Source organism: Dipodomys spectabilis, unplaced genomic scaffold (assembly GCF_019054845.1).
Source record: "Dipodomys spectabilis isolate Male_0828 unplaced genomic scaffold, ASM1905484v1 ptg000137l, whole genome shotgun sequence".
Taxonomy (NCBI): Eukaryota; Metazoa; Chordata; class Mammalia; order Rodentia; family Heteromyidae; genus Dipodomys; species Dipodomys spectabilis.
This window is the reverse complement of record NW_024870814.1, coordinates 2607827-2631825: the sequence shown is the minus strand read 5'-3', so window position 1 is coordinate 2631825 and position 23999 is coordinate 2607827. Positions and strand designations below refer to the sequence as shown.

The following is a 23999-nucleotide window of genomic DNA, read 5'->3' as shown; positions in this document are numbered from 1 at the left end:
TTACTTTATTTCAGGATTTTCTTGGAAGCTTTAAAATATTTAAAGTATTTTGACTACTCAGAATACTTTTTATACATAGTATAAACCCAGAGACCCTTTGAGGACTAGTAAGATTATTTATTTCTATTTTAATTTTTTAAACTTTTTCCACACAATCATCATCACCAAGTTGATAGTAATTTTCTCTCTTGACATTAACTTATCACTTTGGACCTGTAGAGACCTTAGAGATGCAGACATTTCCCCAGCTTCTAGAAAAATCTATCAGGAAGGAAAATAATTGAAAGCAGCAGCTTTTTTTAGAGGAAAGACTTCTCCATGGTGTTTACTGTTTCCAAGAAGTTCAGCTTTCTCAGAATTGCTATTAAGAATGTATTGTTTGTTAATATAGTCAGTGAGGCCAACTTGTCATTCTTGTTGCTACTATGCACTCCTAAGGGGCTAACAGAGAAACTATCTCAGATATCTGCTTAGTGTAAGGCCAGGTTCAAGGAAGACTATCCTTAAATCTTGGTGAACAAGTGAGCCTAGATCATGGCACTAAAGATAAATGAAGGAGACCAATAGGGTTGAGAAATCAGTCTACGTAGGTGTTTATGGTGAATCCCTCACCAAGAGTCATTCTCTGTTTTGGTGGTTTTAGTTGTAGTAAGTAACAGTTTGAGCAGCACCTTTTCCACAGGAGAGTTTGGGATTGCATTTCCTCTTCTTCCTTCCTGCCCTATCCTTTCTTTTTGGAGTCTTCAACATAATCTAATTTATGCTTAGGTGCTTGTGATTCCCATTGCATTCTCATGTTGCTAAGAAACACACATTTTCCCAGGAGTCTTCTGGAGACATAATAATGTGACAGGAATCATTCTAGTTGAAGGAATTTGGGCCAGTCTGTTGAATAACTGGGTGTTTTTCCCAGTCATCAGCCAAAAGATGACAATCTACCTGTCTTTGAGAGTAGCCTCGAGGCCCTGTTTCTCTAAAATTAACATAAAAAATATTTTATTTTGAAATCAATACTTTTCTCTTTGACTTTTAAGTTATTTCTATATAGTTCAAGGCCAATCATGGCCAAAAAAGTCTCATACAAGAATTTATTTTAGATTCAGTCTGAAAGTAAATGAAAACAAATAGGAAAACAAACCACCAAGTAAGACATTTTTAGATTCTAAAATGACAATTATTTGAATGTCAACAATTTACCTCTAATTCATAAAGGAATAAAGCAAAAAAGCATGTTAAAGCATTTTTTAAGGTTCTCTGATCTTTCATTATAGCTTTTCAGGCCATCATTTTATTATGTTTAGTTGTACAAGGAGGTTTCAATTTAACATGTCAGTTTGAATTCAGTCTTTTATTCTTCCCCATTTCTCCTAACCCCACCCCATCCCTTCAATTATTTTAGTTCCATTTTTTACAGATATATAATATTGTGACTGCATTATCCCACCCACCCTTCCTCTACCTCTTTATTCATTTACCCTTTTCCCCTTGACCTCACCTTCACACATATACACACCTCACTTTATTATAACGTAGGCTAGTTCAAAGAACTTACACAATTGGAATTCTGCCCACATATACCATAATTAGAATAGCATTATGCATTTTTAAAAAAGAAAACATTCTTCAGATGTCAAGATTAAATGTGTTTATTTTGAGTTAGTGATTACAATGGTATATTAGATACCAACACTCCAAGCTACACCTAGATATTTGCCTCTAAACCTTCACACATCATCAGTTTCCTTTCCTCTGACATTCCACACTGGGCCTTCTATTTCTAGGAAAATCAGAAAGAAAAGAAAGAAGGAAAGAAGAAGGAAAGGGAGGAATGAGTTGGTCACCATAAACCATATTGTGTTTCCAGTGCCCCAAGAAGTATTGAGTTATCTCAAATTAATGTTTATCATTTTCAGTAAAAGGGGAAAAATGATAAAACGAGGACTGGTAATGGCACTACTAGAAGAGAAAGAACAGAATGCAGATTAAAAGAAGCATTTTAGGCTGGACTAGTTAGTTTCTCCTCAGATAAAACTCCACATATATCATGGATATGACATTAAACTTCTATTGTTCAATTTGTGGGCCACACACTTAAGCGTATTGGCTAGTGCACTGAAACATAAGCAATCAATACAAGTTTTTTTTTTAATGTTCTACCATTACAATTCCAGGTTTTTCACTCATGAATATACCTGCCAACCTAATGATTCTTGCATGCATTAGAGTTTGCTTTTGTAGAGTTAAGTTTACTTATTTTCCCCATCCCTCCCACTCCCGTAAACATTGCAGTGCGAACTCTTTGCCCAACTTTAAGAGAATGTTGCAAAGGACAGCTCTGTGCCACCTCAGGATGGGATTCTCGTCCCCTCCCCAGGCTCCAGATGGATCAATAGTATTGATCACATCTCACCTGACATGCAGACAGACACTGTTCTCAGAATTTCCCCATGCCAGAGGCATACAAGTTGGCAGGTATGCATACAAAAATGGAATTCAAATGAAAAGTTAAGAAAAAAAGGAAGAACAGAAAGAAAAAGCTTTCTTGTTAAAGCCTAACTTCCTAGAAGGAATCCATTGCTTTGAATTCACTTAAAGCTTGCACAGGAGAAATGTGTTTCTTTTGAGAACCCCGTCTAACTCGTGTCTGGAATTCTTCAGGCTTTTCTCTCTTCACAAGGGGCTTCTTCTCGGGAGCCTTCATCTTCCAAGACACAACAGGTGAGTTGACAGCTGCTGTCCCATAGACCTTCTGGTATTTGGTAGAGGCCACATAGGAAGCTTTCACAGTGAGGACCACAGCATTCATCAGGTTTTTGGCTGCCTGGATAAGTGATGTGGCGCTGTCCAACTAGAGAACAGGAGAAGAAAAAGATGTACCTGGGTTATTCAAGGCCCAGTTTCACAAGACACTGATGCAATTTTACCATTAAAACAATGTTTTGCTTGCACAATACAGAATATTGCAAAAATAAGCAAATTAGCACAAGATAAACTGAACTTACTATCAATCAACCACCTGTATTCTCTCTGATATCAAAGCAAACATGTTGTTGTATAGTACAGAGCTCCCTATAATCCCAGTACTGTTCAAGGTAAAATCATCTTTGTGTACCACTTAAGAATTTCAAGGTAACCAAGTTTGCCATGGGAATATATATTACTACAGTAAGGTAATTACTAATGTTAACATTTATTCAAATATTTGAAAAGCATTTGGCAGGTATTGAAGAATGAAAAGTAATATAAGGTGCTACATTTCAATTTTATGGTCCTACCTATGAAAGCAACTCTTTTTAGATGTATTCTGCATCCTCAGTTCAGGATTGGTAAAGACAAAAGAAGTTAAGAACAAGGACAGGACCAACTCATGAGTGTTCTGGCTTTAATTTACTGAGCTTGGAGTATCTAAGAACTATTTACCTTATAGAAAATATCAATAATGTGTCAGGATCTTATAGCTTAGACAGCAAGTAATATGTTACTGAAACATTTATGATGTACAGGCTGAATATTTTTCTAAAAACATTTAAATGCATGTCTCATTTAACTGTTTTACCACCACTATGAAACAGGTATTACCATCAATCGCTATTTTATGATGAAAAAGCCTATCCAGTCACTTGGACAGGTTTACATAGCTTCATATCTGAAGTTCCTAAACACTGAACCATCCATACTGCTTGCTGCATAGGTAGGATAATTCTTGAAAATGCTGTGACAAGGAGGCAGAGTGGTTTATGTATGTCATCTCAGTACTAGGAGATTGAGGCTGGAAGATGTGGAGTGGCTGGCCAACATGAGTTACACAATTTGTCTCAGACCAAACAGAAATGCAGTGACAAGTCTGGCCTAGTACCAGAATCAGGAAATTTTAGTTTACCTCTTTTTGGCTTAACTAGTTGGACAGTGAGGAGCACAATGAATAATTGGCCACTCAATATCTGTTTTAGTCTATATCTGTTTTGCTGCTTACACCATAGCTGCTGGAAAACTCAAAATTACATTTCCCAGAATCTATTTCTGCCAGGATTCTACTGTGACCCAACAAAAGAAAAGAATGAATCCCTGCGGGGCAGGGGGGGGGGGGTACAAATCAATTCCAGTCTCAAGATATGTTTGATCACAGCATATATACATGTACATAGTATCATTTATCAAATGTCTTATATACAGAAAAGTGCCCACTCAGGTTAAATGGAGGCGACAAAGATGGTTTTATGTAAGCACTCCCAGTTATTGAGATCACCTCTAAGTCATACCTCCTATGTATAGCTACATTAACGAAGTAGAATGAGGCACAGACCCTCCTGGGGGTTGGATGGTTATCTAAGGGGTTAGCCCCACTTCTATTAAGTTGAGTATTAAGTTGGTATTCACTTTAGTGTTGTGTCATTTATTATATCCAACATATTTTCCAAACAGTAACTGAGGTTACCAGAAGTTGAATCTAATTCGACTTTAATAAAGTTGATAGCAGTCTGCTATCTATTGCAAATCCTTTATTAAAGTTAAAAAAAGAAAGATGTTGGTTGCACTAGGTTAAAAAATTATGATGATCAAATATGTTCAGTTCCATCATTGAAAGAACTCATATCATTTGAACATGGGAAAATAAAGAGTTTTGTATGTTCAAATCTTTTGCAATACCAGTGAATTGAAGCTTTGTCATTAAGAAAATACTAAAGGTAAGTATCATATTGGCCATCCAATAAAATAGCAAAGACAATCTATTTGTGGATTACAGCTGTAACTCAATGGAAGTGTAATTGACTTCTTTTTGCCCAACCAAATCATTAGAGTAGCTCACTTCTCATATCTATTACACCATAAAAGGCAGAGATATCAACATAATTGCTTCTGTATAGTTTATGCAGCCTATTTCTAAAGCTACTTTTAAAAAGTAAAATTCTAGGCAATTTATGTTAACAGAAGAGAAGCCAAGCATGAATTAGTTCGGAGTTTCTCAGTCTACTGTCATTAAGCCAACAGCATCAGTATCACTTGGGAAATGTTATAGTTTTTCAGACACAGTCTAAAGCTTGCTAGATCAACATTTAGTCTACATTTTAACCAGACATCCAGGGATTCTGATGTATGCCAAAATTTGATAGCCACCGGATTAATAAAACATAAAGAACATGCGCTTATTTTATCCCATCATAGAAAGTTTGAGAACTTAGTTGCCAGTTATCTTGACTGTTGAGTTCTCCAATGTTTTCATCATTCCTCCAGGTAGGAGTTTAAAATAATACAGGACACAGTTGAGACAGAAAAATGTTGGGAAAACTAGTAGATCAATCATTGTTTCTATAGAAACTAGGGAATAAAAATTAGGACCTATGGTCATGATCAACTGATAGTTCCCTGCAAGTCTGTCAGGTTTCAAATATGAGTAATATCCATTCATAAAGTTAGTCAATTCTATTCTGTGCTGTAGGTAAAAATGATATGCCAGGGACTGTGTTGTGATTTGCTTTGAAGTAACAGAATTAGTAGAATAAGACAAGCTCTAAATCCTGTATTATTAAATGATTCCCAAAGAGTTTTAGGAGAATTGAATGAATCTAAAGTTAAGGATTCAAGTAATTTGGAGATCTTTACCACAGATTCCACTTTCAGATAGTGGTGTCTAGTTCTGCAGCAATTATAGGAGAGCCTGTCTCTCCTCTAAGTTTCTCTCCCATTCGGATGCAGGAATCCTGTGAATAAACCTAATACATTGGCTTACATTGACATGGCTCTAAAATGTAAAGATTTTGGATTTAAATCAAACCACCTGTTAGATCCTGAATTTGTGGCAAAGTGAGGAGACAAGGAACCTCTAATTAAAACTTGAAAATTCCATACAGACTATAATCTAATTTAACATTTCTAATTCAAAATGGGACTTTTTGAAAGAATTATTTCTAAAGGATAAATTTCATTCTTTCTCTAGATTCAACTTCTCTGTGATTTAGATTATTATTAGCACAATATGGAACATTTTAAAGTTGTTTCCTTTATGCTTATTCAAAATGGCACTAACATCTGGACTCCAACTGACAAATTTTAGCTAAAATTTCCCTTTCTAAAAGACATTATTGAGAGCAAAGGTAATGCAAATATGTTTTTATACAACATTTAGGAACACTTATTTAGTATAATTGCATTCTATGTTGTAAATCTGTTACTGTGCCATTTTCAAACAGTATCCACAAATTAGTATGTGTAAGTGAAATTAAGCAAAAATACTATCAATAATTGAACACTTACTAGGTAGGTGGCACCTTTGCTCTTCAAAATGTTTAATTTAGCTCTCTGTTTTCTGTTTCTCTTTGCAAGGCTGATGTTTTAACTCAGGGTATTGTGCTTTCTACAGCTTAAGTCACATCCCCAGCCCTAATTCTCAAAAATTCTTCAGGTAGGAATTGCTACTACCCTCATTTTATAGGTAAGGAAACTGAAGCTGAGACAGATGATGTAACTTGAAGCTTCAATAACCAGCAACGTAGCGATTAATATGAATCTCATCTCTCCAAAGTTTACTATGTGAACATCTCCTGAAGAATATTGCTTCTTGGATGCATTATTTAATCCCTCGCTTCTTGTTTTTCAGTTCCTACCTATCATTCAAAATTAATCTGTTTCTATTTAACTTACCTGGGCTGGAAGTCTATCCTTTAAATTGGATAGTATCTCTGCTACCTTTACCATTGTGACTCAGTTTGAATCTTACCTAGTCTACAATTCTCACTCTCATCATCCAAATCTTACACTTCTCTTCCTGACCCGCTGACCTTGGTATGTTCCACTCAGTCCTTAGCATTCTAAGCCTTTATCTGAGCTTGTCTTGCTAGTTTAAAAATGGCTTTGGAAGACATCTGTATCAGGCATTCCTTAAGCCAGCCCATATTACATAGACAATTCTTAGTTTAGTCCATCTTTTCCTGCTGAAAGTCTTTTCTAATTGGAGATTCCACTGAGTTCTGGTAGTTAGCCTAAGAGAAACTGCTCATGTTCAGCTAATATGAAAAACAAGAGCCTATATTTAGCAAATGAGATCATATGTCAGTCTTACTCAGTATCAACTCTGCAAGTCATTTTTCCCAGTCCATCTCACAGTCACCTTTGAAGGTGGTGATAATATTACGCCCTTTGAAATTCAAAGATTTATAGCTTGCTATATCACACTATAACACAATAGATGAGCTCAAGACTTAACCATTGCTCTGCACTGCTTTACAGTGTCAGGCATTGTATTCCCCCAAAAAACTCTTGCTCTGATTTGCTAGACTAATTTTCCTTCTTCAATCCCAAAAGTGTCTGTTGTCCCTAACCATAGGGATTAGAATTCTCCTAATTCTGTCACTATTCCTTTAAAATATCAAAGTACTATTTTTAAAAAAGACAACAGATGTTCCCTCACATCTTGTTCTATTACAGTCCATGCAAAGCAAATAAGGGTGAAAGCACTATAAGGTATTCTCTGGCTTTCATTTTTCTGATTCTCACTGTTTACTTCTTAACCCCACTCAAGATCTAATACCAAGGCAGATTTCCCTTTTCAGATACTGTCCTCATTTTGTGTTCTGAATGGAGGAAAAGTGACAGAAGACTTCCTTGAATTAAGATTCTCCCCTTTGATTCTTGTGCTAATTCCCTACAATTTCAAAGCTGAACACCACAAAATATGCTTGAAAGGACTCTCTTAGTGATTAATTGTCCTTATACTCCTGAAATACCATGTCATTAGGTGCATACTATTTTTTAAAGTTGGACTTAACATTGAATATAAGCTCAGTTTCCACAGAAACAAAATGTCACTGAACTAAATCAAGTTCTTTCAAAAAAGAATGTAACCATGTCTCTTGAAATGCTGAAGTCCCATCTTCCTTTTCTCCTTTAAAAAAAATCATTAAATAGCTGTTCAAAAGAGTTGCCATTTAAGAAAGCAGTTTATTCATACAAGGCATCTTGATCAATGCCATACATTTCAACATTATTACCCATCCTTCCCCTACCCACTCTTTCCCTTGAACTTCTTAATTTTGTAGGATATACGTTGAATTCTTGACTACATTCTCCCATCCCTTTGACATTGACCCACCCTCTCTCTGGCATTCATTTCCTGATGTTTTATTTTGCTAAACTTTTACTTTGCCTTTCTAAGAAATTGTACTATTTGAGTTCTCTCTTGAATCCATTCTATTTCAATTAATATATTTGTATACACTTACATACCATCCATCTTTCCTTTTTTTCCCCCAAGGCTCTTCCATCTATATTTTGCCCTTCAAAATATTTCTTAAAGATGCTCTTTTGACATTTATTTTTGTGCCAGTAAGTACGTTTATGTTATGGGTATACGACTTGATATGGAAGATAAACTGCAAGAGCTCAAGATATAATGGAAAGCAAGCATACAATCTATAAGTGTTTTAGTAGGATGTAGGGTGTTCATGGTATTAAAAGAAATGGAAAGAATTGGAGCTGTGGCTCAAAGTAGTATAATATTCACTAGCCTTGATTAAAACAGCACAAGGACAAAACCCAGGGCCGAGAGAAAGAAAGAAAGAAAGAAAGAGAGCAGAAGGAAGGAAGGAAGGAAGGAAGGAAGGGGAAATGAAAAAGGGAAAGGGAAAGGGAAAGGAAAGGAAAGGAAAAAAGTAAATGGAGGACTTACTTTGATTCAGAAATTGGGTGGAGGATATAACCTCCATGTTGGAAGTAATATATAAATTATCTTTAATAGGTAAGATGAGGAGGTATTGGTAACTGAATAGTGTAAAATAATGGAGAATAGATGGAAAAGGGCAATTCTCAAATTTTTAACTTGTGCAACCAGGTTCATATCAACATTCTTAACATTACTTGTGAAAATAAGAAAATAGAGGTGCTATACTATGTTGAATCTAACTTCAAACATACTGAGTTTGAGGGGGCTATCGTATCTAAATAGAGTTATCAAAAGGACCATTATGAAACCACATAGTTTCTTTATATTCTTCCAAGCTGTTTCGTGAATTATGCTCTTGCACACTACAGCTATATAATATAGATCCATTGCTCTGAACTTTCTATGTATTCTTTACTTAGTGCTTTTACAAAGAGATAATAGAATGTTAAATGAAATATAAAATCCATTTTCTTTCCTGAGGTGAAAAAAATCCTGTAAATTTACTTTAAAAATTCTCAGCATAAGACTTTCATGGTACAAATCTAGAACATGACATCAAGAAACATCTATTTGAATAGAAAATCTCATTGACTGTGTAGGGAATAGTCAAGTAATTAATAACCCTTTATCCTCTATAATAATGATGAACTTCCTGAGGCAAACCAGCTATAAAACAAAAGAAATACCTAGTAATATCAAAAAGTGAAGAACTCATCAGTAATTCATACTACAGAGTAAATAACCTAGGATATTAATATATAAGGGTCACACATACACAATTGCAGAAGAGAGTTATTCATCCGTTTACAATAATTCATGTAGAAATAATATCAATTTTCAGGTTGTATCCTTATTTTTTAAAGCCGGTTATCTATTATGAAAAATTAATTAAACATAAATGGTAGTGCATAAAAATCAAAAGAACAAAGCAATCTGTTACAGTATTAAAAATAATCCAAATGTCATGGGATTACTGGCTAAATGAAAAAGAATAAAATAAGCCAAATCTATTAGAAAGGTGCTTTTGAAATATAAATACTAAGGAGTACCTGTTGATTACTTCAAAAGGCTTAGCAATACCTGGGAGACAGAATCTGTTTCTATCTGAGCTGAGCCTATTTTATTTCAGCATCTAAATTCTGAAAGAATAGCACTGAATATGAGAATGCTGATATTAGGCCACCAAATATAGGTATTTTAGGTACTTTTGAGATCTTCAAATGAAACAGTATTAATATATAAGAACAAGATGAATTTTAATGGGATTATCTTATGAAGATGGAGGAATTGACAATGAGTTAAAAGCAAATACCTTGAGAAAACTGGAATCTCCCCCATGGGAGCTGGTCATTTATTTATATTTTTAGACTATTATCTCCTCAAGAAGACTCAAATTGCTTGTAGGGAGGAAAAAGATTTGCTACACGTTAGCTGTGTTGTTAATGAATGGAAGGTTAGAATCCTAGAGCAATGGAGCCTATTATCCAGCAAGAACAACATTTCATGTTTTAAAAAAATCCATGAGGCTTTGAAGACGTATTTGATCTCTTTAGACTGTGATACATTTGAAATACCTTGAAATATCTGTCTGCCTTTTTCCAGAGTCTGTATCAATAACACTTAAAAAGAAGGGGAAAAAACATTATAAAACAACTCTAGCAAGTTCAGAGCAATAAATAACTCAAGCAAACAAAGACATTGTGGACAGGTCCATCCTAATCTTATCTTTCCTCACTTAAACCATTTCAGGATGTTTATATGCTTGCAGAAAAAGACATTTCCTTTACAGCAATGCTGTAAAGTTTTCCTCTTCAGATTATCAACAGGAAGTAAGAAAGTCAGCAGTACTGGAGTTGTTGCTCCTAAGTGACTGTGGTGGATATAGGAAACCATTTACCACACACTCTATAGTAGGCTTTGTAAATCATGGCAGTTTACTCCCAAAAATCTGCTAAGTGGCACTGCAAAGGAAACAGTTACTCACTCCTCCCAGAGTTTACAGTACAACAGTGTTGTCAAAATCAACAGTGATACAGTGCACAGCACAGGGACATCACCCATTGTACATCTGCTTTTTCATTTGTATTAGCTTATTTAATATCTTGGGTTTTCATTTCTACCTAGAATGCCACTGACTAATGTATTTGATCAAAATGATGCTATATTTACTCTGATTCCCACAATTAAATTTTAGGTAAAATCCAGGTGCCGGTGGCTCACTCCTATAAGCCTAGCTACTCAGGAGGCTGAGATCTGAGGATTGTGATTCAAAGCAGCCCAGGCAGAAAATCTATGAGATTCTGATCTCCAATAAACCACCAGAAAACTGGAAGTGGTGCTATGGTAGAGTGCTAGCCTTGATCTGAAGAGCTGAGGGACAGTGGTCAGGTCAGAGTTCAAGTCCCATGACAAAAAAAAAAAATTAGGAAAAGATTATGCCCATGGGCCTATTGACATGTTATAAATTATCAATTTAATGAACTCATCACTGAGGGGGTAGAAGTATTACAAGAAGTGCAACACATTATACTTTATAAGATCATTATGCTTTTTAAGAAAGGCATCAATCATGATAGAAAGATGGGCAAGAGGTCTGTTATTTTTCCCGCCTTTGTGGTTTTCCTTGAGTTAGCTCCAGAAGTAGCGGGTGCTCTACCAATGCCCAAGGACAGTTCTTATGAAATCTGCATGTAACGGTGTTTCAAGACCAAAATGATAATAGCAGAAGGGCATTGCAGTTCTAGAAAAACAATCTGGAGAGTCTTGTTGAGAAATTTACCAATCAGTTCTCCAGTAACTTTCTCAACTGGACATATTTGTGTCGTTTTTAATTCATCTAGGTAGGTAGTAGTGCTTCATCGTTGGCTAGTTCACTGATTAACTGTCTTCATTTGCATTTTTTCAATTATAAGTAAGTAAACCTTGGGGACTCCCATGAAGGCTTAATTACAGTCAACAAATTTCCTAAATACGGCTTAGAGCCATTTTTTTCTTCACCATTAAAGGCAGAAGAGTCTTTTTCTCAATGCAAAAAAAAAAAAAAAAAAGACATTCTTGCTGTATTTGGTGTCTCAAAGAAACAAGTATTGAGAGATGTTTTCCCTTGACTAGTTGTGGGCATGAAAATCTGTCAAGGAAGCCCCCCAGAACCTTTCTCTTCTCTAAATTGTTTGCTTCCATATCGCAAGAGAACAATGAGAAAATAAATCCCTCAGGACAAGAAATACCCATGGATTATTAGGCACTAGCCCAAGGTGGGAAATGCTCCCAGGCTATGATATTTTTAATGTGATATAAATATCTCATCTATTACTTGTTGATCATGCATTTCAGCGTATCTTTATTTTGCAATGTTTTTATTTCACACTACCTCTTTGAAGGGCTTAGGTTCACATATCTATTCCTTATATGATAGTATAACTGACATTTTTAAAGTTATTTGTACAAGATTTCAACGTATCCATTTATGTATATAATGCATTTTGATCAGAGTCCTCTCCTCCATTATTCGTCTCCTTCTCTTCCCAGTCTCAAATGAAATAAGGATACTGGGTCTTAGTAATATCACCTTACTCTCGTGCTTTCCTAGTGCCTTCCTGGGTGGAGGGGGCTTTTCACCCAGCTCAGAAAAGCCTAGAATTGAGATAGGCCATTCTTTGAGTTGCAGATGTCGGGTTTATCTTCAGTAAAGCTTTGCTACAGAGAATGCTTAGCCTGGAGAGTTTCCCTATATAATGTGCTTTTGCTTGTCTTGGGTCTCCACCCCAAACATGGTTTTATCTTTAGAAGCTTTGTGTAAACTTGAATCTGGGTTACAGATCTTTGAGACAGTAGTTCACCTGCTCCCTTTCCAATAAAGACTCCTAAGTTGACCTCTCAAAATGTGGCTTCTCTGTTTCTCACAAACAAATTCCCATAAAACAAAACAAGATTCATTAAACCATTTTTATGTATCTACATTACATATGGATCAGTACTTTTGGATTTTTTGCTTCGACCATTCTATCTTTCTACATAGTAGCTTTGTGACAGAAGACAAAGCCTTTGACTAAGAACCCAGGGAAACTAAATTTTCACAAAACATACCAAAGAGCCACTAGTGAAACCCTCACAACTAGAAAGCCTAAGTTATTTTCCTCACTTTGTATGTTAAGTGTTGTGGCTCATTAACAATATAAATGATGCAGGGACACCAGAGTGCAATGCACAGTGCTGAGTGAGAACAAACTACAAGTTCAGTAGCCACCAGTTATGGGTGTCTGGAATGTGAGCAGGATTTGAAGGCAACTGGTTATTCCTGCTTGTCCTTTACCTTCTCATGCCCAGCCACTAGAAATTATGTCATAAATTAGCACTGTCCATGTGTTAGTGAAAGTTAATGCCCATAATCCCATCCAAAGCCTCTCCTTTCCTCAGATAAATGAAAAGAATGTGTCAAGAGCATCTGTTGATTCCCAGGGTCCTGGATTAAGAAAGGAGAGATGAGATCCTTCCCCAGTTCTTGTAGCCTCTTCTCAACACCTCAGTCCCTTCTTCCCATTTCATTCATGTCTTTACCTCTCTCTAGAACCTGTCTTTAAATCCTATACATTCTCTTTCTGGAAATAGACTGTAGCATTCACACTTTATCTCTTTTCTTCCTTGTTGTCTCCTCCTTTCTATCTTCTCTTCTCTTATAGTGATGACAACCTGGGCTATGACTAAAACAGAACCTGAGTTTCAAGCTCTAACTGGTCTACTCACTAATGAAGTGATCAGAAACCAGCTACTACACCTAGCTCTACCTCAGTCTTCATTTCTGGAATGAATAATGAATTATGAAGAGTGAATAAAAATAATGCTTTTAGAGTTTGGAAGCTCTTAAACTCTGGCTTTCATTATTATTATGATCCATCTTTCTTCAGAATACCACATGAACGCAAAATGGGACTTTTGAAAAGACTACAGTCTCTTTTACCAACTCTTCCTCCTTATTTTCACTTTTGTCAAGCATTTTGCGTTCACAGTAATTCTCTCATTGAGGTATGGGATGGCCTAGAACCACAAACCTACAATATCAAGCCAGGCAAATGGCTAAGATTACAGGTGTGAGGCATTGTGCCCAACTTAATTTTGACATTTAATTTTTTTAAGGTCTTACATCTTGGTATTAGAAATTCAGGGGACTCTATTAAGATGAGTTAAAGTGTTACCTTTTCCATGTTACATTCTTTATTCTATATTCTATTTTCTTTTAAATAAGAAATCTCCAGAAAATATATCTAAGCCAACCTAGAATTTTTGGAATTTTAGGTAGTATGAAATATTTTACATTATTCTTTCTTGTGTTTCTAAAATTAGATTTTTCAAACATTATCTTCCCAAACTAGCTTTCTTCCCCATCTCTTAATAGAGCCAATCTTTCTCTAGCCAATACCAAGACACCTGCTCCCAATTTGGGTTCTATATTTTTATATAAAGCCATTTACTTGTACTGAGCTTCCATATGCAAAAGAAAATCATAGCTAGAAAAGACACATCTTTTGATGTTTTTCTATTCCCTTCCTGAAGTTCTCTGATCCCTTTTCTCTAATCCATTCGAGCATTGAAAAAATGTCCACCAATAAAAATGATTCTGGGGGGTACATTTATCATGTCAACTTCTTGAGAGGCATAAATAGGAAAATCATGATACAGGCTAGCCTAGACAAATCAAATAAGACAGTATTTAAAAAATAATGAAAGCACAAAGGTCTAGGGGCATGGTGCCAATAATAGAAACCAATCTAGCAATCATGAGGCTCTGAGTTCAAACCTCAAAACCACACAAATACACAAAGTCAAAATCTAAAGGATAGCATAGTCTCATCAATGGCCTGTAAATGTCAGGAAAAGGCAAGAAGTAGAAGAGGTAGTGAAAAAGGAATGGGTCCTTGGGACAACCAATATTTGTCTATAATCTGACGACCTTCCAGAACCACAGAAACAAGAATGGTCAATGTATGTTAAACCTGTTGCCACTTCTTTACTAGTTATCCCAATGAAACACATGATCATAGAATTTCTCACACTATATAGCTACTTCAAACACAGGAATAGTGGAGATTTAGCAAGATGTTAAGTGCTACACAGTATTTCCACAGAAGGCTCTGCTCTGCTTCATAGTATTTAAACAAACACATCTTATAGTTAACAATATGGTTATTCTCCATGAATTTGCTACTCAATGTCCATATTTTAATTAGAATATTCCAACAGTTTATTAGTAATAATTTATATACTGTTCTGAGTACCAAGACCATATGGAGAATCTACTTATTAGTCACTTAGTAGCTAGAAGTTATCAGTGAAGTATACAGGATTCAGGCATCTACTAGGATTTTGGAACACTTGTCTTTAATAGGGAATACTAAAGTATACTAATCTATTGCCTTTACTCGGATATCATAGTTTTCTGTTAAGATAATTCATGCGCACTAATCTCTTATATAAAATGCTAAAAACTGACGTGAAATCTTAGACACATATGTAGCTATATAAAATAATTCACAGCATTAAGCAAAATTTCAAATCTTCTTTCATTATAGAAATGAGAATTAAGACAAGAAGAAATGGTACCATTTTTCAAGTAAGAGGTCTTTAGGATAATGTAATTTTAATTAAATTAGTTTTAAATTTGAGCAGTTAAACCATAGCTCTTATAATTGCACACTTTTTTTCTGTATATTTTGAAATATTTTTGAGAAGACACAGAAAAAAGAAATCTCTCCAAATCATTCCTTCTCTTCCTGGCCAATGTTTTTTCTATAGTGAGTGTTCAACTATCTATGTTAGTACATATATTCAAATAAGTTCCGTGTGACCAATCCATATCCTGTCGCAAAATTAGGTTTGTAATTTTCACCTTCACTTCAAGAACACAATTCACTGAGTTTTAAGCATCTTCACAAAGAAGCTGTTTAGCAATTAGGGAATAAACTAATCTCTTGTAGACCTTATATCATTGGCTTCTTCATAATCTTCCAGAGATGACAAGAACTCAATGATTCAATTTTCCTTTTCCTCAAAAGTGTTCCTCTCACCTTCTTCCTTGTAAGCTAGTCATAGGTATAATTCCTACTGTTTTTCCTATCATTTAGCTTGAAAACCTATTCTTATCAACATCTATGCCATCATATCCTCTCAGTGACGTCTTGAAAATATATCTAGTATTGACCTCTTATTTTCTGTCTTATCACATTGGCAAATTCCTTGACATGCTCTTTCAGAATTGCTGCCATAGCAGCGTTCACTGTGTGTCCCACTCAAAAGCAGAATAATAATTACTCTCTTATCATCACCCTCAAAATCTTTCTAGGTCAGTTTCAACAAAATTCATCTTGGTGAAAATTACCCTCGCTGAGCTATCAAATGGAACCAATCCCACCCTCACCCATTCTAATTTTAATGTTTTCCATACTCACATCTCCATCCACACGTTTTCTTCTATGTCCAGTTGCTATATTTTAAAAACTTTATTATCCAACCTATAGGCCATAAATATTTGCTAAATATTGTTGAGTCTTTCTAACACTATGGGGGACACATAAAGGATGAAAAAGCTTGACTAAAGGCACAAAGCTATAATAGAATGGATAATACACTACACATTCTTCTACCTGTTCACTCTTGCATGGAACTATACTTCAACGCATGAGATTGTTAGGGGAATATAATTGAGAAAATAAACATAAAATAAACTTTAGCCAAATTGAAAACATGTATGTGCTAAATCGTAGAATTTCAAGATGAGCTTTTGCTTAGAAAAGGTGATAATATAATTGTATGTAATTATTGATTTCTGTTAACAAAACAGCTTTTTAAAGAACCTGAGCTGTATTATGAATATGAAGTAAGACTGGGAAGGTGGCTCAGTGGTAGAGCGCTTGTCTTGCATGCATGCTGCCCTGGGTTCGATTCCTCAGCTCCACATAAGCAGAAAAAGCCAGAAGTGGTGTTGTGGCTCAAGTGGTAGCATGCTAGCCTTGAGCTGAAGAGCTGAGGGACAGCGCCCAGGCCCAGTGTTCAGGCCCTGTGACCGACAAAAAAAAAAAAAAAAAAAAAAACACAAAAAAGAAACAAACAAACAAAAATATGGAGTACCTGCTAGGCATCAAGCTGTGTTTGCTAGGCATAATACTAATGCACAAATGATTTCTAATCCTCAAAAGATATATAATAACACAAATGAACTCGAAAATATTTAACTCTTTTGTGTACTTGGGTTCATAGTACTATTCCTATCTGGCAGGATTGGGTTTCAGTCCATTGTAACATATAATATGCAATCTTCCTTAAACAGGCAAATAACCCATAGGATTTCCTACTCTGCTTAATGCTGGGCTATAGTGGCACTCACCTGGAGACAGGCATACTGTGATATGTTACCTGTCCACAAGTGTGGCCAGATATTCATCAAGGTCGATTTTCTTACAAGCACAACTTCTAGTCTTGCGGTTCAGATGAGATCTGAGCTAAGAAGTTACTGAGATAGCCATACCTACTTTCTGATTTTCTGTAACTAAAATCAAATCTTCAACTGTCTAAAACAAATTACTCATTATCTTGCCCATGTAATTGTAACCCCTCTGTATGGTATTTTCACAATTTAAAAAAAAAGAAAAGAAAGAAATATTGCCAGGCGCCAGGCTTACAGGCTTACATCTGTAATCCTAGCTACTCAGGAGGCTGAGATCTGAGGATCACAGTTCAAAGCCAGGCCAGGCAGGAAAGTCTGTGAGACTCTTATCTCCAATAAACCACTAGAAAACTGGAAGTGGCGCTGTGGCTCAAGTGGTAGAAAGCTCACCTTGAGCTGAAGAGCACAGGGACAGTGCCCAAGCCCAGAGTTCAAGCCCCATGACCAAAAAGAAAAAAAAAAAAAGAAATATCTACTTCTCATGACTCTTGGACCCCAACATTCCTACAATATAGCCTTTTAGTTTCCCATCTAGTAGATGCTATGGAATGATGAGAGGCTGACAAACATAGTAATAACTACAGCTCTTATCATTACGCTGTCTGATACATGCTAGTTCCTCTATTTCCTGTCCAACTACTAGATAATAGATGCAGAGAAACGAGTACTATATCTTTATACTGCACAAAACATAAGAATATTCATTAGAAAAACTGGATTTCTAAATGCCTATATGAGATTGAATGGCTCTATTAACATCTTTGAGTTTTCCGTAATTGGAAACTGGAGTTGGATATATCTCACAAAGAAGAAAATAAACTTTAAAAAGTACAATTTTTAAGTTTTTAAGAAGTGACTGTGAAAGATTATATCATCTCAATAGCTTTTGGGATTTTCATCTTAATTTATTTGAGCACCTGGGTGCCCCTGGCCCAAGGAACCTTGAACAGGAATGGATAGTACCATTAGACCCAGTAAGGCAAGAACAAAGTATTTTTCTGAAGAAAAAAAAAAAAGCTTGCCATCTTCTCTCTTCATTCTGAGAGTAAGCACAACTATAAATGGAATAACAGTGGGTTCTAATTCCAACCTCAGTTTCTCAATTTATAGAGAATACTTGTAGAAACTATGTTGCATACAATCTTAATACTGGTTATAGATACAGTCCAAATGGAGAAAGAAAAGCTTAAAAAAATCATACTATGAAGGGGAGTTATTCTCACAGCATCACATAGTTGCCAGCTCACCCATGAATCTGTCCTTCATGATTCTATCTCAGTTCTAACTACATTCTTCATTAGAATCAAATAGCCTGGTTCCTTATGTACTGTGTTGTCCTCAAAAACTCCGTGTGTGTGTGTGTGTGTGTGTGTGTGTGTGTGTGTGTGGGTGGGTGTGCGCGCGCGCGTGTGCGTGTCAGTGTGTGTGTGTAGTCTCGTCTTCATAGCTATACTTCCAATTATTTTTAAATACTCTTTCTTACACTTTGCTAGTATGTTCTCCATAAACGGCTAGAGATTAGGTATACATATTTGGGAATCCTGTTTGATCAATTTAGTGATAAATTCCTAGTTCAGGCTGCCCCTTAAATTGATGCATAAAACGAGCATTTAAAAAAACAAAAGCTGATGAGTATTTCTTTTTTCTTTTCTTTTTTTTTTTTTTTGTTGGTTGTAGGGCTTGAACACTGGTCCTGAGCTCTGCCCCTCAGCTCTTCAGCTCAAGGCAAGTGTTCTACCACTTGAACCACAGCACCATTTCCTAGTATTTCTTTTTACTGGATGAATGTACTTTAGATATTTTCTGAATTGAATACACATTGCAATTTCCCTCCAGTTAGATTTTACTCTGAGTTACCATGATGATTTTTTCTCCATGATTGCAGAGATAGAGAAGTGAGGCTTCACTAAAAGATACTTGCTAGCTAATAAACAATTATCTGAGTTTCAAGTTCCATTAGTATATTTAGCAATATGCAACAGCACCAATTTTTTTATGTATAAATAAAAGTTATAAAGGGCATTTAAGGTGGTTCTTCTTAGAATTCTGGATGCTTCTCTATATAGTTTCCTGCCAGGACTTGGCCTAATTTGGAACTTTCTAGGCTGCTTCTCTCCTAGAGTGAATGTACTTTGGGGCAAATGTAGCAAAAGCATCTAAGAGTTCCCTTCAATCTAAAACTGGAATTTTTTTTTCTTCAACCCTCCCCCCCCAAAAAAAAATCCCCTCTGTGGATGAACAACATATTGTCTGTTCCCTTGCAAAAGAGCCTGTGCTATACAAGAAGCATAAAAAATCACAGATTAAAGGGAATAGAGTCCTTAAAAGACTGGAAATGCATAAAGGATTGCCAAAAATCATAGAAAAAAACACAGTAGTTTCTTTGAAAGAAAGCCTCAAATCTGCAAAATTGGAAATCATCTTTGGGGTAATAAAAATATATTTCTTTAACTCCAAGAAGATGACAGCTTTTAAACCAGGGAACAAAGATAAACATTAAAGGGCTGGAGATAGTATGATAGAGTATCTTGCCCCTACTAAAAATTATGTTTAATATTAAGATGAAAGTTTCCTCAAGGTACAATCCTTATCTTAGAGTCCCTGTGAATCTAGCTTTTTGACAAAGTTAAATCACCTTCATATTTATTACAGGATGTGAAGGCTGTCTCATTATTTCTTTTCCTGATACACTAAAAATGCCAAAGCAAATTCTTCAAATATGCCGTAGGTACATCTGTGAGTGCTCTGTTATATCTGGGGTTGTCACTTGTTACAAGAATTCAAGTTTGGCTATGAAACATATTCAGTTCCTACCTGTAACTTTCTTGTTTTCAAGATTTACCTGGCGCTATTTTCTCATTGTAGAACTATCCATCATCAATATTATCTCTTAGAAATCATACATAACTTGAATTTCAAGGAGACTCTTATCCTGATAGTGCTAAATATTATTTAAAATGATGATTTTAAGGAAGACAATAAGCCAATGCTTTCCTTTTTTATTTTAAAAGTATACTTACCCACCATTTAAGGATTTTTGTGGGGGAGGGGGGTCCGTTGTGGGGCTTGAACTCTGGGCCTGGGCACTGTCCCTGAGATCTTTAGCTCAAGGCAAGCACTTTACCACTTAAACCACAGTGGCACTTCCAGTTTTCTGATAGTTAACTGAAGATAAAAAAAAATCTCACAAATTTTTCCTGTACAGGCTGACTTTGAATCATAATCCTCAGATCTCAGCCTCCTGAGTACCTAGCATTACAGGCATGAACCACCGATGCCCAGCACCATTTAAGAATTTTAAATTCGAACAAGTTCAATGATTCAATTTTTTTCTAGCTTTTTTTCTCTTTTTTCTTTTTGGTAGTGGAACTGGGGTTTTCATTCAGTGCCTTGTACTTGCCAGGCAGACATTCTAATACTAGAGACAAACAATGCCTCTAGCTCTCTCTTTATAGCATTTTAAAGTTAAGTACATCATCTATTATCAGGAATCTTTTTTTTTGGGGGGGTCCGGTCGTGGGGCCTGAACTCTGGGCCTGGGCACTGTCCCTCAGCTCTTCAGCTCAAGGCCAGCACTCTACCACTTGAGCTACAGCGCCATTTCTGGCTTTTTTCTTTTTGCTTATGTGGTGCTGAGGAATCGAATCCAGGGCCTCATGCATGCAAGGCAAGCACTCTACCACTGAGCCACCTTCCCAGCCCTATCAGGAATCTTTTAGAGTAGACTATTTAATTTTTTTAATGCTTGAAAAACAGAATAGATTTTACCTCAAATAATTGTTTGTAAAAAGAAATTTAAGTCATTTCACTGTGCTTAACATATTTTTCTGAACATTCTCATTGGAACCTTTGGGAACAGAAATGTATGACTCTCTATATGACAGGGTAATCTAGGACAACTGGGATACAGACTTTAAAATATATAGAAAGGTGATGAGCAAAATAGTGTAGTGATGCATTCTTAGGCGTCTTGCTTTTCATATAGTAAACCATGGAACCAAGGCTAGAAATGGAGGTGAAGGGATACATATACGTCAGTGGAATCTATTGTTTTCTCCCCTTTCAGAAGACAAAACTCCATTTCAGATGGCATATATATTTTTTTTCCCTAGGAGAAATGCTAGGAGTGTACCCAGCCCTATCATTCTCCTTCAGAGGTAGATGTGTTCTGATCCAAGGGTACATTTGATCTCCCTGTCACTCCTAGAGAAGAGAGGTTGCTACAGAAAGGTTAAAGCATAGAGAGGTTTCTCTACAAGGACAGAAATTGATGGAATGGTCACAGCTACAAAGGACCGGAAGCTTGAGTGATTGAAGCAGACATGATGAAAGAGAACAAGAAGGCACCTACTTACATCACCAAGAAAACTACCTAATCTTTTGGGAGCAATAAAATAATATTACTAAGCATACGCAGCACATTATAGTCCTAAATACGCTGGTAAAGAAGATACCAGTCCCATTCTCATTTTGGAGCTGAAAAAGTAGTGCTCAGAGATTAAAAATAAATTTGCCTAATAACCAGCTCCTGAAAATCTCATTTCTTGTCCCATTAATGGACACTTGCAATACACTTGCAAGAACTGCCAACTCACGCCTCACTCACTTCTGCCAAATGCTTTGGGAATTCCTTATAATATTCCTCTGCACTACCCAGAGACTTCACTGTCACCTTCCATCTGCCACGCACCTCAGCAAGAGAAGGCTTCTGACATATAAAGTCTTCTTCATCACATAGAAGAATTTTCTTGTCTGGAATGTAGGTGGTGAATTACCTGTCTTGATTCTCTTAAAAAGTGTGGAATGCCTGATAAATACATTATGAAGACTAAATTTTCCAATATACTCTACCTTGTATAATAAGAATAGGGACTTTTCTGAATATTTCCTACAACTATGATAGAATTCTGTTATGGTTGCTATCCAATATTCTGAACTCCTCTTTTACTAGTGCCATCTCTCAATTTTTACCACGCTGGCACAAACACTATATTTCCCAGTCTCTCTTGCAGCTAAAGGTAGCTGTACAGATATGGGAATATTCAAGAAAACTCCTTAAGGGTTTATAATAGAGCAAGTCAGCACTATTTTCTCTTATCACTTCCTGTATGGAAAGTAGAATGACAGATCACTAATAGGTGTCTTGGGCCAAGTGATGAAACTCAGAATAGAAGCCACATTCTAAGTATAACACAATATAAAGTTTGGGTCTATATCTTTGGTGGATCAATGTATTGTCCCTGAACTACATATAAACATATTACATGGGGGTGATAACTCATTATTTGAATATATACACACACATATAGATATTTACACACATATATGTATTTGACTAATATGTGAAAATCTATATGCATATTGCTATTTAATTAAAATCAATATTCTATATTTCAATATAAGTACTAACATTTAAAGTAGAAAGCCAGAGGAAAACAATCACATTCCTTTCAAATCAAATTATTAACACAATTAATTCAGATCTTTTAGAAATTTCTTAAAAACAATAGTGTATTTAATATACCAGAAAATGTAACAAAATAAATTACAAAGGAATTCAACTATAAAGAAAAAAATATTAATTACTTTATGGTCCCAAATATTAGGTAAATAATGTACCTTGAAGTATAGCATTTAAAATCAAGTGCCCTCATGTAGTTAAATAAAAGACTTCCACATAATTTATTGGAAGTGTTCTATGTGATAAATTACTATAATTACCTTCTTTCATGAGAAAGTCATGAGAAAGAAGGTAATGTTAAGCATGTTATATGCTCACTGTCTAAGAAAGGGATGAGTTATAAGCCTTCAGATGTATTCCTTGTCTCCACATTTTACAAAGTAGGTGAGACACAAATGGGCCAAAGAATCAAATCATCATACTGATATGTCATATATTAGTAATGACACAGAAAACAGATTATGCTACCCATGGAGAATATAAGGGGGCCTTCCTGAAGTACCACAGTATAACAGCCACTGACTGTGGGCTCCTTGATGATACTGAAATTCTCAGATCCTGATTTTTACATACTATGTCTACCCCAAGGATGACTATGAAAATAGAATTCATAGTAAATGATTTCCAAATGCTTACTTCAGTGCCTGGCACATACTTACTCTTCAATGTGTCTTAACTAAGATTAATTGTTGATATTTGCTACAAGCAATTATACTGTTGGGTAGATATGACTATTCAAAGTTATATATGTAAAGCAATCCCTCACAGAGAATGTTAGTAGTGTTGCCAAGTACAATCTAGATAAGAGATGGAGTAGGTTTCAAATTTACATTTAATAGCCATGATAGCCATATTCAGCTTATTACGTTAACATCTTTTTCAGAAACATGGTCTTTATTTTTCCAATCTCTAGAGATTAAAAAATATGGCTGCTTCTGTTTTATGTTCAGCTTCTCTTCATGTACAATATGATGACCTCGAGGTAAATAATTTTGCATGATTCTTCTTGTGTTAGTTGGTATAAAGAAGATACAGCCAGAGGGTATAGAGCATTATACAAGGCCCCGGGGTTCACACTCAGACTAGAAAAAATATCTAACAAAATTTAAAAAGTATATCATTAGTAAGTTAATTTGTCTAATTAATAGCAGACTCTGGTATCTTAGCAACTACCTACTTCTAGAAGATGACAATCACTTTGTGATTGCTAGAAGACACTATCTCTAACACAAAACTGATTAAAATAGAGCTCCTCATCATTTGCTGACTTCTAATCTGAAATAAAAAATATGGAAAATTCTAGCAATGAAAAATAGATTAGTGTTTTGCAAAGGAATAAGGGGTCAATGTGAAACTGATTTTTGTTGCTTGAACTGAGGTTCATCTTCTTATAGATGGCACATTATCATAATTTCATAAAATTTTTTACAAGCATGCCCTCTTCC

At 35.6% G+C, this 23999-nt stretch overlaps 1 protein-coding gene across 5 annotated transcripts in view; it reads right to left on the bottom strand.

Annotated features, from left to right (window-relative positions):
• Positions 1-1630: 1630 nt before the first annotated feature.
• The window catches only part of Ctnna2 (catenin alpha 2), a 1105512-nt gene continuing 1083143 nt past the window's right edge, over positions 1631-23999 (bottom strand). For 3 of the 5 annotated variants that reach the window (XM_042690428.1, XM_042690429.1, XM_042690431.1), the window contains one exon: positions 2561-2848. In XM_042690428.1, coding sequence (XP_042546362.1) covers positions 2561-2848 — 288 coding nt within the window. Of the gene's footprint in view, positions 2849-23999 lie in introns of all 5 variants that reach the window. The other 2 variants (XM_042690427.1, XM_042690430.1) reach the window with 1 other exon arrangement.